The 19,269-nt window shown below is 42.0% G+C and overlaps 1 protein-coding gene across 5 annotated transcripts; it reads left to right on the forward strand.

The window, feature by feature from the left end:
* Positions 1-474: 474 nt before the first annotated feature.
* Positions 475-19,061, forward strand: angpt2b (angiopoietin 2b). 5 transcript variants are annotated; one of them, XM_029513519.1, is made up of 10 exons: positions 475-1,259; positions 1,305-1,377; positions 6,307-6,462; positions 7,153-7,274; positions 9,212-9,462; positions 9,888-10,012; positions 13,036-13,137; positions 15,252-15,418; positions 18,306-18,436; positions 18,670-19,061. In XM_029513519.1, exons 1-10 carry the CDS (start codon positions 1,060-1,062, stop codon positions 18,828-18,830), a joined length of 1,488 nt encoding a protein of 495 aa, XP_029369379.1. In that variant the 5' UTR covers positions 475-1,059; the 3' UTR covers positions 18,831-19,061. The 5 variants fall into 5 exon arrangements, with proteins under 5 accessions (XP_029369379.1, XP_029369378.1, XP_029369377.1 ...); XM_029513518.1 differs by having other exon boundaries at positions 9,212-9,444; XM_029513517.1 differs by having other exon boundaries at positions 475-915; positions 1,000-1,377; positions 9,212-9,444.
* Positions 19,062-19,269: the final 208 nt, after the last annotated feature.

Genomic DNA, 19,269 nt, shown 5'->3' on the forward strand with positions numbered 1-19,269 from the left:
ACTCAAGGTTGACCTACTATGATTTTTTTTTCTGGTACTTACATAATCTCAAATTTTACTCTTCAAACATAGCAAGTAGCTAATTAGTGTACCTTGAGCTCTGAATGTTTATTTAAACAGGCACATAATGCTTTGCCCAGACTGTAGCCCACTTAATTGTGGTTACATCAATAAACCAGCTGAGAGTCAGAGAGGGAGAGAGGGAGAGAGAGAGAATGGGAGGGGGCAAAAAGTTGTCAAAGTTCCTAGTTTTTGCTCATCTGGTGAGCATTGTGTATTTTTGTACTTTCCTCTTCTATCCCCTGCAAACAGGAGTACCATAAGAAGAAGGGAGGAAATTAAAGAGGGAAGGTTGGTTGAGGGATTATGTGCAAAAGAGGTGTGTGCGTGTGCATGTGCTTGTTTGTGCGTGTGTGAAAAGAGGAACACCACTCTCTCTCTCTCTCTCTCGCTCTCTCTCTCTCTGTACTTTAAGAGTGTTGCCACTTCAGCCAACATCCTGAAGCGGGCCACTCTCCACTCCACCCCTCCCCTCCTCCCCTCTCTCCTCCAGACCTACGCATGGACTCCAGCAGCTTGAAAAGAAGGCAGTGAGGAAAGCAACTTTTCAGAAGAGAGATAAATGGTAGGAGGGAAGTCTGTTGTTGGTTTCCTGGACTGAGCCGCATGCACTGGCTGAGTGTTGGAGTCACAATAGAAGGCAATCCTTTTTTCCTGTGTGCATGTACGCGTGGTTTTGTGTGTGTTTTCTGTCAAGTCCGAACAGCAGGAGAACAAATTGGGCTGAAGAATACTTCTGGATGCAACAGCAAAGAGGAATACCAGCCAAAAGAGGAGAAGGGAAAGTTTTAAAGCAGAGACAGAAGTGGCAGGAGCTGGAGTGAGAAGACAGGAGGAAGACTTGGATTCTTGAGGGTTAGTTTATCAGGACGTAGACAAAGATAGTGATACAGGGGAAGAAAGGGGAAACTCACCTGACCTACTTGTCTGCTCTGCCAGGCAGAGCAACCTCCTTCCCTCTCCTACCTCCCTCCCCCTCTACCTCTTTTTCCCCCTGACATGGGCCGCCTGCTGGCCCTGACCCTCGCCTACCTGGCCTACCTGCTGGCAGCCACCATCGGCTCAGAGCGCCAACAGCACCACGTGCAGCACGGCCCCTGCAGCTACACCTTCATCCTGCCTGAGGTGGAGCACTGCCATCCCTTAAGGGACTTCCGGGTCACCAACACGCTGCAGAGGGACTCTCCATCCGAGGCCGAGCCTGATTCGAACGAATCCAAGCAGACAAAGGCCCGAAAGGAGAGGCCTTCCTTGCATGAGAGGAAGCTGGAGAACCTGGAGAGTGCGATGGAGAATAACACCCAGTGGCTACAGAAGGTACAATCTCCATTGTAACTATAAACGCTGTCTTTTTTTTTTTTTTTTTTTCATGTAACTGACAGAGCAAATTATTCAGTGTCTAATTTTAGTCAGCAGACCTTCAAACTAAATACTAGCCAGAGAAAGCTCAGGACTGTCTATGGTGCACTACACGATAATATTTGGTGACAAGGCCTCATTATTGATAAGTTCAGTGCTTAGCTGGGATTTCCTGGATTTTTGCTGTTAGGATATCTGGCTCCATGACAATGTCTGGTGGATGACGGTCTAACTGTTTTTAAGACCACTGGGACTTCAGAACTCCCAGTTGCATGTGAGCACAGAAAGATGACGACGAAATAAAGTTTATTAAAATGAGGCGGTGCCAGATATATATTGTACCTCCCACAGCTTAATCTTCTGAATGAGGGTATTCCTCCAAAGGGCAACTAGTTGACTAAAACATCACCCTTCACTGTTCTCTTTTACTTGATGTATATGACAAAGCCAGTGAAAACTCTGCACTGAACTTAGTGTGTATAAAAAATATAACATTTCCTCTGTGGAAAATGTTGTAGTTATCTGCGGGAGACACATTTCAGTGTTTCTCCTCGCTGGGCTGTTGGCCTTTACGGTTCTATTTAGCTCAGATTATGACGGACTAAAATGAAATGATGCGATTAAAGTGGCTTTACAATAGTGTTTTCATTGCTAAGGTCATCAGGGTGCAGATTCAGTATTGGGCCATTGTTTGGGACAGACTGACTGACATGCCACTGCTCTCCACCCGTCTCTCTATTCTTGTCTGCATCTCTCTCAGAATATTTATGGTGGACACTAATCCTCTGGCCGATTATAAGCGTTGTGTTGAGTGTTTAGATTGGCCAAGTGAAGACAAACATGCAGAGCTTGAAAATGGGGTATTACAAATGCCAGAGCTCTTCCTGTGCTGCTGTCATTTCCCACTCTCACTCACCACAACATTGTCTGCATTTCTGTTCCTTCCCTTTTCCCTCTTCTCCTTTTTTTTTTTTGACACTCTGTTCCTCTTGATGCGCCTCCTTCACTTCTAGCAACATCTGGGCTGCTCTGCAGCTCCGGGAGATATGAACGTGTCTCATCTCACACCTTTAGTCATCGACCATCAAATCACAAACTTTGTCTGTCTTGCTCACGCTCTCCTGACACGCAGTAGGGAACATGAAACGCACACACAATTCCCCTGTGCGTACTCTGTCTGATGCTCAGTCAATGAACTGGAGCCCTAGCTTCCATGGAAAGCTTCCCGGGAGGCCACGCTGTATGTGTCTGTCAGAGATGGAGAGACAAAGATAGGGAGAGCATTCACAAAACTTTCCTCATGCACACAATATATTATTCATGCGCTTTAATGCACAAGCTAAATTGCCGAATACAAGCGCATCACATATGTGAAGCATGTAGATTTACTCTCCACAAGATATTTTATATTGGCCATGAGGACAAGATGCAGATTAAATCCCCATATCTACACAAAAAAAGCTCTGATGATACATATCATTGCTATGATGCCAAACCTCCCCCAAATAACGTCTGGAATGAACACAAAGATCCAGACTCTCAACATGTAACCCCCACCAGGCTGCACTCTACGCTGTATTTCCAGATAAACATAGCGTGACCATAAGAGAGCCTCTTTTGGAAATGCGTGAGTTTCAACTAACCTTTGACCTGAGATGCTAAAGCCTTTTCAGCATCTTGTGGAGCTCGTTAAACTTATCTCCATAGGCTTGGGGCAAAGGGGGTTACATGCGTGTGGAGGCGCTCAAGGCTTGTGCATGTTGTTGAAACTTTGTACACTCTCAGTAAATGCTCCCACAGGGATGCTATGACCATTACTGCGAGCCTTCCACAAGAACGTCTTGAAAGAAAACACAGACCAACAGGATCAAACCTTGGACTACAAACACTAATCTGCCATGTTCCAAGAGGACTCTCCAAGTGGACGAGTGCAACAGGAGTGTTTTAATATTCCAGTTTCCTTCTGTGTTGTTTCCAAGAAGAAACTGGTGTTTGTTTTCTTTTGTACTAACTCCTAGTGTAACTCCCCATCTAGTTCCTTTTGCCTTCAGCAGCCTTGGGGGCTTGGCAAAAGAGATGTGTGCTTGTTTTTGTTAGTACTTTGAAGAGCCTGCTCAGATTATGCTAAATATTGCATCGAGATCTAGGTGGCTATGCTACCCTTTATGAGTGGATTTCCTGCTCGGGACTAAACTATGTCTCTTATTTACATCATACAATGGTTTGCCATTTTCTTAAAAACGAACCCCTATTACCCCATTTTAAACAGTATTAGACTGTGGCCACTGATTTTGATAAAACATTTAGAAGAAAACACCCTAGCTCAGCTATCCATGCATGCAGATATGTTCGGTTTTATCTGGCAGAGGATTTGGTATAGTTGTGAATGGATTTATATTTTCAGACAGCAGAAAGAGCTAACATACTAGTGGCTCAGAACTAAATAAATGCTAAATAAATACTAGCAAGTTAATGTTTAGAAGGTACTGTATAATGTTTGTCATTTTATTCATCTCAGTGTTTCATAGAAGCATGCTAGCAAAGGAAGTATAATATTGGCTTTAGTTAATGATGCTGCTGGATGAAAATTGGGGGATGACTGAAGTGTATGAAATTCATCAATAATCAAATCAACAATAATCAATAATCAAAAAATGTCACTTAAAACTGTAAACGTCAAACTCATACAACTCCTGAAGGATAATTCAGGGTAAGTCCTCTGGGCATGAATGTTTGGATATTGATAAGTGGGGGAAAAAAATAAAATTAAATTAAATAAAATAAAATAATTGGCCGCCTGTCAGCCCTTCTTCAAAAGCCAGGAGGTCATAAATATGAGGTTCCCTTAAAGAACAATACACATCTGTAAAAAAAATTATGTCAATCCATCTAAAGGATTTTGAAATATTCAGTCTGGACCCAAAATACTGGACTGACTAACACTGCCATCCCTGAGTGCTTGCCTCTAGTGCGGATATACTGTACATCTAACAGCGGCAGCTCTCTCGTCCTAGTTTTGGATAGCCCACTGAACACGCTGACTAATTCTTCGACAGAAACTGTCTGAATGTGAATGAAATAAAATCTGTACACAGCGGGTTCTGTGGATTGTCCAGAACAATTGGCTCTTGTGAGACATATTGCTGTTGATTGTTGTACATCTTGTCTCGCACTGCTGTGGGCACCACAATCCTCTGCCATTGGACCAGAATTATAGAAGAAATCCAAAATTAAACCAATGCCTTTCTCTAATGAAAAGCGGACATCCATAGTTTTGGACTATGACTGCATCAATCAAGTCATAATTTCCACCAGAATACATTCACTGACTTTCCTCACAATCAGACCCGTCCTGATTTGCCTCAATCCATCATTATGATGTGCCAGAACATTCAGCAGATTTGTTTCCCCTGTCCTGTGTAATTGCAGCTGAGAACAAATGTTTCTATTTGCTCAACAATTAAGATGTCGAATGATACAACTTGTATGACTTTCTGAGCGCTGATCCCTCCTCTGTCTCGCTCAGACACAAGAAGGGAGAATCGCACTACATCCCAAATGTGATTTATCTGGCTGCACAGTGCAAAGCATGGCACAGCTGCAATCAATACAACTGGCAGTGGGAGATGGGGTGTATCGAGACCTCTGTATTGAGCTCTATCAAAGGAGGCTGTAATGGGAACAATTTGGAGCCGAGGCAGATAGCGCTTTCAATACATGAGGCTGATTATGTTGGAGGGATCTCTGGCTCTTCTTGTGGAGTTGGCTTTAATCCGCTTGGTAATCTCTTCATAACCTTCCTTACGGAGTAATTTTTTGTTTTGTTTTTTGGTGCAGTCTTTGTCCCGAAGTAGGGAAATGTGAGAGATGGATTTATAGAGCAAGAGGAAGGAAAAGATTGAAAGAAAGAGGGAGTTAGTGAGGGAGATCAAGAGGAAGGAAGAGAAAAGGATAGAGAGACTCTTCTCAGGCAAATAATTAATTGCAGATTCATCTCTATTTGCCCACTTGAATCACTATTTTTTATCATTTATAAGAAACAGAAACACGCCTCTCTTGTGACAGTGCATTATTAAAATCCCATTCCTCTCTGAGATGAGCATTTGTTGTGGAAAAATACAAACAATCTTGGTCTCATTTGAATTCTCTTCAATTTTTTTGCGGCTAGCCGCTCATTAGCTGGCTAATTCAGAATGCTTTCCCCTCAGAGACTTCATTTTCCAGTCGGGGTTTGACGAATAAAGCCTAGTCTTTTCTCCCATGAAAAGTCATAAATATTAATGCACCGCGGTTCAATATCCTACTTTGCCTTATTGCAAAGGCACAGACCATTGCACGTTAAACATCAAACAAAATTCCATCGTTCACGGCGGGAAAAGACAAATTTGTCTTTCTGCCGACCACGATAATAAGAAAATCTATTTATTGGTGCAAGATTGATGGCGTTCTATTTTTAGCTCTGCTGAAACATATGATGGGTTTTTACCAATGATTTCTCTCTTTGAGCTCGTGATTGATTACAGAGTGTGAGCGACCTTATTCCTGAAGCTGGCCACACCAATATCACAATGTCAAACCCTATCGCTGCTCAACTTTTTCCCCTTGAAATGTCTTGATGTTACACTATTTTATCAATGTGAGTTCGGTATTTGCCTGAGGTAGACCTGAAGATGGCCAGATGGGTGACAACATACTAGCAGTGTCCTGGGGATACTGAATTTTATGACTGTATCACAGATCGAGGTGACAATTACAGATCACTCTCAGGTTGCTGCAAGACATCAAGTTGTCATTGGACCTATGGGGACATTACCTCCTTAAGCATGATAATGACCACAGCCTGACACTGTGAATAATAACCCTGGTGTTCACTTCTTCCCTTTACAGCTGGAGAACTTCATCCATGAGAATGTGCGCTCTGGGATGGAGGAAATAAAGAGAACTGCAGTACACACCCAGACAGCAGCCATGCTCGAGATGGGAACAAACCTCCTCAGCCAATCAGCTGAACAGACTCGAAAACTGACAGATGTTGAGACCCAGGTGAGCACATGAGGATGGGTTTTGGCAAACCTGAGAAAATGCCTTTGTAGCCAACTCAAATGATCAAATGTAGGAATCACGCCCATGTGAAAACAAGCTATGTCACTTGTGAAAAACTTGGCGAATGGCTAATGAAATGTAAATCAGATGTAACCCGTTGAGAGGCCATGCCCAAAGGTGGCGGCAACCGCTTTAGAACAGCTGGTATTTGGTTCTACAGGCTCTGATTGACATACTGAGTTGAGCTTGGTGTCTGACAACAAGCCAATTAAAACATTAAGCTCAGTAGCACAACACAGATGTGTCTTCAATCATGCCACAAAGCTGTTATTACAGACTGGACTTGCTTTGGTCCTCATGCTTTCTTTTTCTCTTATCAAAGTTGATAGAAAACAGCAACCTGTACAAATATCTGCGCTGCTCTGCTCAAGTTTTTGTTTCATCCACAACTTAAAAACATGTCACAGGTGCATATGACATAATTCTTATTAAAGTTTTCATTGCAAGATCAAAGAATGGACATAATGAGCCTTGTGATGTTCTGTGCAACACTGTTTATCTCCAAGTTTTTTTTTTAAACACATTTTTATTCCATCAATGTTTTTTCATCCACTATTTCCATCACTTCCATCCATCATCCACCCATCCTTATGCTTGCACATACTGCAGCGGAGTTATTGTTATCTGTAGGTTTTAAACCAGACGAGTCGCCTGGAGATCCAGCTGCTTGAGTACTCACTCTTCACTAACCGGCTGGAGAAACATATTCTCCTGCAGACTCAAGAGATCTCACGCCTCAGTGATAAAAACAGGTGAGCACTCATGTTTCAACACATTATTCAGGCAAGCCCGTTTTACGCACTCAAACTTACAGCGAGCATTTCGCTGGTAGGTGTTTCTACTTCATGTTCATCACAAGGTGATGTTTTGCAGCAGTAGCGGCTGTAGTTACTTGTGCTCTTTACGTCCCAGAGATCATCCATTAGTCTGGGACTGTGACCACCATTGTGCTGTGCTTTCTTGAATTTTCTGTAAATAAGCTTTAGTTACTAAAGGCGGCACTATTTTTGTTGCCTGCCAAGCTGTTCCATTACTTTGCTGATATAGGAAACATGAAACACGTCACTTCCTGTGCACCCAAGGAAACAACTACTTCATAAGCCCTAAAAGAGTCAAATGCTGTAATTGTCTAATGCACAGACATTAGAAAGGTCAATCTGTTATAACAACTGGAAAAGAGAATGTTAAATGACTCAGCCCAATGCGAACAACGGGGAACTTAACAACAATCTAATGCATATTGTGTAAATGTGCGTGTGTGTCTGTCAGTGAATAGGCATTGCATGTTAGGAGGGGTTTCCCATTCTTCTTTCGAGGAACACAAGGTCAACTTGGGGCCAGCAGGGGTTAAGAACAGGCTGCTGGGCAGTGTGAAAGGGAGTGGGTGTTTTCTATCTTTGTGTGTAGTTATCATTCCATCCATCTGTACCAAGTGTGACTGGGAGAACAGCGGCCCAGCTCCAACACCTGTTATACATCTGCCCCCATCCCCCTGCAAGTTGGCTGTGTATCTGACGTGTATATCGATGAATACATCTTTGCAAAGGTAAACGCCCAGACAGAATGCATGAAATTAGTAAGGTCATGGCAGATTTGCAGTTGGGCAGCTGTGGAATACAGGAGAACTAAGGACTGCAGTGCTTGTATGGGGCTACTGCTGCTGGGCCTTCAGGGCATGGAGCCAGTTTTTGAACTGCTGCCAAAATAAAAAGAGCAGAGAAGGGATGTTTGTTTTCACAGGCATTACATGTAAAATAGTATTGGCAGGGAGTGCAGCACATTGCAGACAGAGAGAGGTTTTTACGAATAGCCATATCTGAATTACAATAATAATAAATAGCATAAAATCATAAGCATAACATCTTAATTGCTCAGAATAAAATGTGATCCAAAATGTCACATTTGTTCTGTAAACCCCCCTTAAACTGTTGTGCTGGTTTTCTGCAGCACTCTACACTTCCTCAAGGTAAAATATACACAGCGGAAAACTATTTTTTATCTTGCTTTGCCATATCTATCGAGTGTTCACCCACAACGTAAACATGAAATGAAAGTGACGTTAAAAATGATTCAGATTGATCCTGCTCTCCTTGCAGGGCACATGCTGAGTCGCTGCTTAAAGTGGGAGATTGAGGACACACGTTTAGTGTAGCAGCTGCATGTGAGGGGGGGCTGGAAAGTAGCTTGTTCAATCTGGGTGGCTGGATTGTTTCAATAAATAACTGCTGCAGAGTCATTAGTCAAAGCCATAAACATCAGGCTGAAGAGATTTATGATCTTCATTTGGAAGCAGGGAATGTGGCACTTGTGCGCGTGCGCATGCGCACGCACACACACACACAATCTGACTGTTGCCTCATGGCCATGATCGTGAGACTCAGTGTGCAGACCCATCCGTGAGTGGTGCTGCAGGACAGGTGTGTGTGTTTATACGATGCTAGCCCGCTGAGGTTGTCACACTGATGTTCATTAGCCATCCACATATAAATGTGCAACATTGTGCAATCTCCACTGTGATTTTTCCACATGCACCTACTCTCTTATATCTATTAACCTCACTACTATCTAACATGCATATTGGCCTTAGATGTAATATGTCTCTAGACTTTAACTTTTCTCCAATGCACTGTAAGGAAGTAAGTAGGACAAAAAGCAATATTATGCACAATGAATTTTTGCTGTTTGGCAGTTTTCTCGAACAGAGGCTCTTAGCACTGGAGGCTCGGTATGGGAGGGAGCTACAAGGCTTGCAGAGCGAAAAGCAGCAGCTTCAAGAAATTCTGGAGAGGCAGAGCCGACTGGTCAGCAAGCTTCAGGGTGAACTGGGCAGTTCCACATTCAACAGCACCTTACTTCAAAGACAGCAGGCCATGCTCACACACACTGTTCAGCAGCTGCTGGCAATGGTGAACCACTGCAATGGTAAGACTGAGGGGTTTGGTGTGTTTGAAAGAACAAATCAATGTCAAATATGGATTTGAAATATATATAGAAATAAATTATCAGAGCTCACCAAATATTAGTCATTTCAGAACAACTTTTACTGCAGTCCTATGAATCATTACCTCAGTGAGGAGAACTAATTGTAATAACAAATACCAGGATTACATTTATACAAAAATTGAATTTTCAATGAGTTTTGGATTTTCGATTTAAATTGGAAAAAAAAATCCATTTTACATGGAAATATCAGCTAGAGCAGCCTGTAATTCAAATCTCACACACTACATACATGGATGCACCACAGCCACGGTAGACTTAGGCTACAGCTTAACTCTACAAGAAAACTCACATATGGGGCTAGGATTTGTGAGCAAAACCCATAAGGCTGCCATCTGTAAACCCACGCTTGCTTGTTTTTGCAGAAATGTCCAATATGCCCAAGGAGGAGTCGCTGACTTTCAGGGACTGTGCTGAGATCCTGCGATCTGGAATGACAGAGAGTGGAATATATAGCATACAACTCCCCAACTCCACCCAGACTATCAAGGTAGTGAGGCTTTAAAGGTCACTGGCCCTTTCATGCAAATATCACTTAATTGCCTGTGACATGAAACTTTTTGTAAGACATTTCATCCATTTGTTTCAGAGTATTTAGCACTTGGGTCATTTGACTCAGATTAACTTTACAGGTTTTGCCAAGCCTGTGTAATGTTAAGCGCACACACACACACACACACACACACACACTCTGAGGGCTTGTCATCATTCTTTGGACCGCAGTAAACACTGGAAGGACGATCGAGTCTGAGGTAATCTTAATTCGAAGGGGCTTTTGATGCAGAGGCTGAGGGGAATGCCATGCTGAGTTACAGAGAGCTAAAATAACGCAACAAGAGCATTCTGCCGCGCTGGCTTGTGGTGAGTGAGTGAGTGAGCACTGCTGAATGCAAAGTCAGAACAGCTTAAAAAGTGCGTCTGCTGACCTGAAGAGGCTGGCCTCTTGGTAACTCATCCATGGCATCTTACAGCAGGCTATCCTTCCCTTGAATAACAGCTGGCCTACAGCAAAAAAGAAAGATAGCTGTGAATCTTTTTTTTCCTCTTTTTTGTTGTTCATTACTCTCAGTCTAGTTTGCTGGTTGGCACAGTCTCCCCCTGCCTCTGTTTCCCTCTGTTCTTCCTTTTCATTTCCTGTGGGCAAGGCAGCCAGGTGTTAGGCATTGGTGCCATGTGTTTCCTGCCAACTTGGGTCAATATACATTTCCACTAATGGAAGTTAGTACTCCCCAAATCATTGCTGTTTTCAATCTATGCCATCTAATTCCTGTGTGGCTGGTGAGCTAGGTGGCTGCATAAAAGTGGGGCAGATACAAATTACCCTATTTTCAAAGCAAACAGTAGGTTTACTCAGTTGGACCAGAGACAAAAAGCAGTCACACATATAATCTATTCATGTTATCTATCCACCTATCTGTTCTTTTAATCCCCGTTGTTGGTTGTAAATAGTGATGTTTACAGACCAAATAATTCATAGTTTGGAACAACGCCTTTTTGTAATTTTTCACACCACATGGTACACAATTTTCAGAGCTCCATGTGATGAAATAAAACACATTTCTTTCCCTCAGACACACACATTCAAAAGCACCCATTTTATCACCTTTATCCCCAGAATGCCCTTTGAAATTTATAACAATCACATTATCTTCTTAAAAAATCTGTATTGTGCTTTGGTGTTCTGTTTCTTTGCACTTTATTTTAATGGGTTTGGACTCAAATGACTACTTGGTGGCCAATAATAAGTGAATTTGGTGTATTAAATATGGATCTGGTCTGAATCAGAGTAACAATCGCATTTGGGAAATTACTTGAATTGAAAATTCCATCTAAATAGCCTGCTTTTGTATTCAGTTTGATGCCTTTAAGTCCACAGCATTAGCTTAATGTGCCAGAAAAGATAATCACTGCACATTGCCCATCGGCACAGTTTTCTGAGTTTAAAGACCTAGGTGATTTTTGACCTTGATTTAGCTCGACTATTCTGGGAAAGTGGTAGAAACTCATTTCATTTATGGCAGAAAATAGCTGTTTGAGACGTCAAAATGGAGGGACCCCTTGGGATTTCGCCCACATGCCAGCATCTATATTGCATTGCTCCTGAGACAGATCGTGGTGGGGTTTTTTTTGGGATGAAATTCAAGCAAGTGGCCAAGTAAATGAATGCAGGTTCATCATTAGTTATCCACATTGTGGACTCAAAAGGCTGTTATCGAGTCATGAATAGCACAGACATCTATAATTTGAGGTGCCAAAACCATTTAGACTTTCAAACATCGTCCATGAGAAAAGTGACAAAGTCCAACCATGTGGCCTTGAGGTATGCTAATCAAATACATTTGTGTAATTAATCTCAGTTACAAAAGCAGGTAATCTTACTACCCATGGGAGAAACTCAAACAGTCATTTAATCACGAAACCTCAAGGGTGCAGGAAAATGTCCAGTTAAACACCTGAATATTTAAAAACAAGTCCCTTAACAGGGCTAAATTTCAAGTGCAATTCATTCCTATTTGCCTTCCTAAATACATTGACACACAGCAAAAATGTGCAGCCAAGTAAGAAAGAAAACAGCCCGTGTAACCAAAAACGCAGATGCCTCCTCCTCAACCCCCACTTAAGGGGATAAGAGAACACGCTGATATGTTTTTCCTTCCCACCTGGGCCATATCATTGCGTGTCACCCTGAAATGTTGGGTTCCCCCTCCTTTTATTCCTGAGGCATCCAAAGCAAACCTCAAATAACAGAGAAGCTATGGTGTGTTTCATTTCTTCTTGTCATCTCTTGCCATTTGGACTCAATGCTTGAACTGCTATAGTGATACAAAACTTATTTTTTATAAAGAACTTTTAAAAGCTGCACTAATCAATAATTCTGAATAATTCAACTTCCTTGAAGTGATGAAGCCAATGAGCATTATCACCTGCAGTTCCCCTCAGAATTTAACAACCATTCAGCTAATTGTTTTGATTTTACAGCCAGCAGCTTTAATGTTTCACTTCAGTTACACTTCTGTCACCAGTGTCATTTCCAGCCACATTAGGCAGATGGCTTCAGCAAAAAAAAAAAAAAAAAAAAGCTGTGATAACTCCACTGCACACTACCTACCCAGCAACAAGACAATTACCAACTAGCCAGTTAACACACTGGAGCTTTTAGTACCTAAAAGAGTGAAATGCTTCCCTCGGGAGCTGGTGGGGATACACATGAGGGTGAATACTGAAATTAAATTTGCCTAGGTGGCTGTAAACTCAATTCCCTCTTTCTGCAGAATCTCTGTATCAGTCATGTTTGGCTTCATAACATATGTGTTAACAGAGATAACATACATGTTTATTTATTCTGCTGCTCCCAAGAGGGCACAAAAATCCATTGGTGCACTTTGAAAGGTTAAAATGTTTTCTGCGTCAAAGACGGAAATATCAGAACATTAACTGACAAACAAACTAATTGAAAAAGTGTTCAATGCAGCCCCACTTAAAAAATAATTAGTTATTGTGCTTTTATTTCAGGTGTTCTGTGATATGAAGACGAGAGGTGGCGGGTGGACGGTGCTGCAGCATCGGACTAACGGCTCGGTTAACTTCCATCGTGGGTGGAGGGACTACAAGATGGTGGGTTTGGGCTCACCATTCTCCGTATTGGTAGTATGGATCAGTATTGTGGGACTGGACAGCAGGTTCTAATAACTATCTATGGGTGGTTTGGCACAGAGAGGCGTGGGAGACCGGCTAGATCATGATCCCAGGTGACCTGCGATTGTTGTATTTGGCCGACCTCGTGTTCCCCACCACCCTGTTATTGCACCTGCTCTCCCTCCCTCTCCCTGTCACACTCCCACACACTCATATGCACAAGTGCGTGCACACAAACACACACGTCACGTACTTCAGTGACCACAGTGGACTACTGTTTGTATCCATCCTTTAGAACGCCATAGCTTTCCTGTAAAGGGAAATGAGTCTGCATGTGTCTGATGAGAGGAACAACATTTCCAAATCCAAGACCCCAAAAAACAAACTGGATATAACACAATCGCACGCAAGGGACTGTGATATTGCTCCAAAGCCCTCAACAAATCAATCACACACACCTTTGGCTTTTGTTTTGTTTGGACTTAACATTTAGATTCATTTTTTTGTGTTGTTTGTTTTTTTTTTTTTTGGAGGGGGGGATCTTGGAACAAAGTTTTCTCAGCAGAATCACTATTTAGTTTGAGCAATAGGGGAGAAAAAACAGGATTGCAAGCCTTTTTGAACGATACACAAGTGAGTAAGGCTATAATGTGGGCTTTTGATTGAACCGAGTAGCAATTTATCTCTTACCCATGCCAACAAATCAATTACTGCAACTTGGGCTGGAAATAAAATGCTCAGGACTTTGAAAGATTGAGAGTGACAAAAAACCCGTTTGAAGAACAATATTTTCACAAGTAGATGATGAATATTTGGCTCCAGTTGGGGCGTGGGAGAGCAAAGGGGCTCTGTTAGATGGCAGATAATGTATGTACTCAAATGCCTCAGTGCCCTGGACCACTCTCCATACTCTGAGAAACTGTTGATCAAATCCTGCATCCAGACCTGCAGGTCAAGTGATAAATGCTGCAGAGCTCTCACAATATATTCCCTCTCACTTAAAACCGATAATAAAAAAACTGTGTGAAAGCTAGACAAAGTGACTTTGAATTTTAGAAGTAAACAAGGACTAAGCCTGTCAGTCTTTTGAGATGCATTGGTTCAAAGATGAAGCAAGAGAGGAGAATGATTTCCCATTACTGTCTTGAGAATATAACAATACAAATGATCAGTCTTAATAGTTATACCGCATGCCGAGCAGGTATGTAGCAGGTGTATTCCCAGATTCACCTTGATGCGACTCTCACATTTGTGTGCATCAGTCGAAAAAGAAAAAGTGGTGCTTTGTATCTTCTGTCCGATCCATCAGTTGAGACCATATTAGAGCCTTCCTCCAAAGCGGTGTCTTTGAATAGAGGGTTGCCTGTTATTATCATCATTTCCCTGATCTGACATTCAATAGCATCCATTCCCACCACAAACCATATCTGTCAAAGGCATCATGCCCATGGTGTAGCCGTTTTCATTCACTGCGAAGGTTTCCTTTGTGAAATTGTGTTCACAATTCTGTATCTTCCACCTGTAACTGTCATTTAAAAACTGTCTGTTTTGCAAGTCCTTGGCATGGCTTTGTTCCTGGAACAAACCTGACCTTGCACCGCCAGCGAGCTTTCGGGTGCTGGTTTGTTGTCAGAATTTGAGATGAATAGATAGACATAATTATTAAATACTTATGCATCTGGGCAGCACAGTGGCATAGTGGTTGATGCTGTTGTCTCACAACAAAAAGGTAATGGGTTCGGTTTCCAGGCCTGGGGCCTTTCTGTACAGAGTTTGCATCTTCTCCCCGTGCTTAGACTTTACTTTACATTATACTTTACAGTCAAAAACAATGGTAGATCAGTCCACAAAGCTTTTTGTTTTCTTTTTTTGTTTTCAATTTCACTGTAAATGTTGCAAGTCCAGATGGTGCATTGGTAGGATATTAAACTCTATGGACTGCCTTAAGACATCAAAATGATAAATATGACTTTTTTAAAATTGAGGTCCATTTTCAACTCCAAAAACTCTTGGCAGGTCTTTGGTAAAATCATCCCCCTTGTTAGAATATTTTCTTAGTTTCTATTGTTTCTCTGTCATTGTGTCTAATCCAGGGTTTCGGAGAGCCGTCAGGGGAACACTGGCTGGGGAATGATATCATCCACAAGCTGACCAGCTCCCAGGAATACAGTCTTCAAGTCCAGCTAAAAGACAGAGAGGGGAATGAAGCCTTCTCGCATTATGATCGCTTCTACATAGACGGCGAGGACAGTAACTACAGGTAATCACAGAGTATACTATAATATGCTATTTTATTGTTTTTCAGCACTATATTAGACCTAGAACTAGATGCTGAGATTACAACTGACTTATCAAACTATCCAATTACAATAACTGCCTAATTAGTGCAAAATGATATAATTTAAAGTGCAATTTGGATGTTTAAAAATGCCAAATTAAAACACTTTACTATACTTTCCAGTTTCCAATTTACTTTTCTTACTTTGTGTCACGAATAAGACAATTTGGAAGGTATTTGTAATTCAGTAAAAATGTTTATTAAGAGTCTTCAATTGTAGAAGGCATATTTGCAACGCAATAACACCTTCTTAGTCGTTGCTTCTCCTTTGGGCTGCAGACTCAAATTTCTTTCCATTTTCTTTTTTGCTAAGCGTTTTTTATCCCGGAGCTTTGAAGTTTAGGAGCCACTTTGGCCATCTTTAAGAATGTCATTCAAAATGAGAAGGTCAAAGGAGGGCACACAGCGACTTTTGTCTGCCTCCATTTTTCTTTTTCCTTCACCACGGCTACCACTGGCTCTGAAAATTCCCCAAGGGGAGCCACATCCACTGGAGGATAACAGGAACACTCTGCAGTACCTGGCTCTGTCAGGAAATGACAACTAAAACAAAGCTCCCCAGCACTCAGCAATCACTAACAAGATTGTATGTTGGTGTGCTGAAGTCATTCCTCTCCGTGGCAGACAGAAATAAAATATGAACGAAAGTAATTCCATTCACATTTCATGTAAATTCAAACAATTCTGCCCTTGTTTTGTGGAGGTTTATGGAGATTGATCTTCTGAGAGATGACAAATCATAATCATACGTGGGTGTATCCTTTCCAACATCCCTAACAAGGCAACAAATTGCATTTGCCTGTTTTTGTTCCACATAATAAGCGCAATGAAACTGAATGTTTCACAATTTTGCTGCAGGCTACACTGTGTGAGGTGAAGCACCTGAATGAATATAATCACCTCTGTAGCTGCTACCTCTGACATCATGTTGTTTAACTAGTTCAATATGCATCTGCTTTACTAGCATTCTGAAAACGCTGACTTCTTTTGAGGGTTTCTATTATAAATCCCAAGCCACAACTATGGTGCTATGAAGCTAGTCAGCCAAAGCAATCCTTTCCCTCCTCTTCAACTGCATCCAGTCCGCTCCCAAGGGCTACATGGAGGTCCTCACCTAAAACTCACTAACTCTATTCATACATTAATCATCAGTATGACAGACCACTTTCCCCCTTTGAGTGAGCCAAGAATGGATGTTTCTACAGCAAAACTGATGGTAAGCATTCCTTTTAATGCAACAGTATATTTTTCATTAAAGGATAAAATAACAATGTAAAAAGACTGTCACCTTGAAAAGGATTAGCTTGTGGTCTGCGGTGTTGGTGGAATAGCTGAACTAATTTATCTGGAAGTCATGGCTAATGCAAATGTTTCAGAGAGTAGGAAGACTTGGCAGTTGTTCACGGACCAAATTTTCCAGGAGGATATCCTGTAGCCTGCGGTTTCCATCCTGTCTAATTTGATAGTTTTTAATTCTCTTCGCATTACAGATCCATCGTTAAGAGAGGAAAAAAAAATGCCCCAACCAAACATCCACTCATGTTTAATTCCTCTCTCTCTGCTATTCCAGCATTATTCCCATCCCTGGCACTGTCATTTCAAACTCCCATTTTGTGGCCCCTCATAATGTGTTGTCCTGCCCTGTGAACTTACAAATTCAAGAGAAAGATTCTTTTAGTCATCAGAGACAGCGTGCCCTCGGCTACATAGGGTGTCACATAACTCAGGAGAGAGTTCTGTACTAACTAGACAGAATGACAGGGCAGAGGAGAGGCCAAGCAGCAACGCCGACCTCCTCATCCACTCTCTTCCAAAAAGCAATGACACACATATAGAAACACAGCCGGACAGACACCGAAACACATGCATGCGCGCGCGCACACACACACACACACACACACACACACACACACACACACACACACACACACACACACACACACACACACACACACACACACACACACACACACACACACAATCTACTACTGTGTCGCTGTATGGAAATAATTGAGCGGCTCAATTTAAATTGGCCAGGGATTGAATTCAGACTGTTTGGTGTTTCACAAAGCACAGCATGGAGAAAAATAATGAGAGGTTTGAGGTTAGTTTTTGCACTGAAGACAACAGTGGGGACTTTGGGGAGAAGGTACTTCATGTTAAAAAGCATTGTACCTACAGCAAAAAGGCTGTGATCTTCAGTGGTTTACCATGGCATGACTTTTTTTTTTTCTCAATTATCTTAATTAATCTTTGATTGCATAAACAGGTTTATTTTGATTTAATGATGGACTAGACAAGAGTGTTATCCATGGACACATCCCTATACATAGACTATAAATCACAAGATGGAGTGGGAAAGGAAAGGCGCACTGAATTTCATCCAATTTGAGATGCTGTCTATTTGCTCAGTGTTTGCCGAAATGGCATGTTACTGTTAGATGTGCCCAGAGGCATTGAAACATCAAGCAAAGAGGAGAAAATTGAAAGCGTACTAAGAACTGTTTCCTAACCCACAGTATGACCTACCCAAACAAAAAACGTTGGATGAATATTTAGCGTCTCCCTTCAGCTTGCAGTGGTATTAAGGATTCAGAGTTCAGCATGGTCAATGCAACTGTGCTGTGGTCACTTTACAACTTAACATGAGATGATGTCGCAGACATTGAAATTCAAACAGTTTTCAGTTGGTGGCTGCAGACCGCCATTTGGAGTAGCCAAAAAGTGAAATATTCCCACCAGAACTGTGGCCTTTCTGAAATTTTGCACCCTTTCTTCTGCCCCCATTTCCCTCTGTCCCCGACACCAGCCTTCATGCAGAGGGCTTCAGTGGAACAGCAGGACGAACCAGTAGCCTCACCCACAATGGCACCCAATTCAGCACCAAGGACAGAGACAACGACCTCTGCACCTGCAAGTGCTCTCAGCTTGCATCAGGAGGTACACAGCTTCCCTCGCCTCATCTCAGTCTGCCTCTCCATACAACCTATCTTGTTAAACATTTCTATCCCCCCTCTTATAAATGTCCCCAAGTGCATTTCATTTCCCCTGTGCGCCAATATAAAATTACTGGCAACCTACAGCTGTACATTTTGGTGTTACAATTCATCAGCTTGAATTCAATTAATTCTGACTACTTCTTTGAACTCTCTGCACCACTTCCTTCTATGCAGGTTGGTGGTTTGAAGCGTGTGGCCCATCCAACCTCAATGGCATATATTACCCCGCCTCGACCAGTGTGGTTCGTTACAACGGCATTAAATGGTACTATTGGAAAGGGCCAAATCTGATGGCGACAATGACAACCATGATGGTGCGCCCAGCAAACTTCTGATGGCACAGCAGTTTTCCTGAAGTCAATGTCACCTCTAGTCCATTTGAGGAACAATACCCAGGAAATGGTACACTTTGGGAGGAAATTTGAATCAGACAGTTGGTGTATTCAGTTCTGGACATCTTTGAGGGGTGCTTTAACAGCTGCCTGGGGGCAAATACAGACTCTCAACAAATGACTGCAGCTTTAATGAATTCCTCAGAGAAAGAATTCCACCAATAAAATCTATTCACCAAGGTGCCCTGACTATATTTTTATGAGGATTTTTTTTTCAGCTGACAGACAAAAACGATAGAGGACATGAGCTTTTCTACAGATTACAAGATATCACAAGAACACACCTGGTAAAATGAAATTATGCAGTCACCCAAAACTTAACTCACTTAATAAACGGATTAACCTTGAGCAATACGCATATTTTGATAACAGAATATGAAAA

The sequence above is a fragment of the Echeneis naucrates genome, chromosome 11 (genome assembly GCF_900963305.1).
Source record: "Echeneis naucrates chromosome 11, fEcheNa1.1, whole genome shotgun sequence".
Lineage (NCBI taxonomy): Eukaryota > Metazoa > Chordata > Actinopteri > Carangiformes > Echeneidae > Echeneis > Echeneis naucrates.

Excerpts from the sequence above, each read along its gene's own strand:
- angpt2b (XM_029513516.1), top strand. The coding sequence starts at position 1,060 with ATGGGCCGCCTGCTGGCCCTGACCCTCGCCTACCTGGCCTACCTGCTG. Across the intron at positions 10,013-13,035 it reads ACTCCACCCAGACTATCAAG|GTGTTCTGTGATATGAAGAC; the intron begins GTAGTGAGGCTT and ends CTTTTATTTCAG. Across the intron at positions 15,419-18,305 it reads GGCGAGGACAGTAACTACAG|CCTTCATGCAGAGGGCTTCA; the intron begins GTAATCACAGAG and ends CCCCGACACCAG.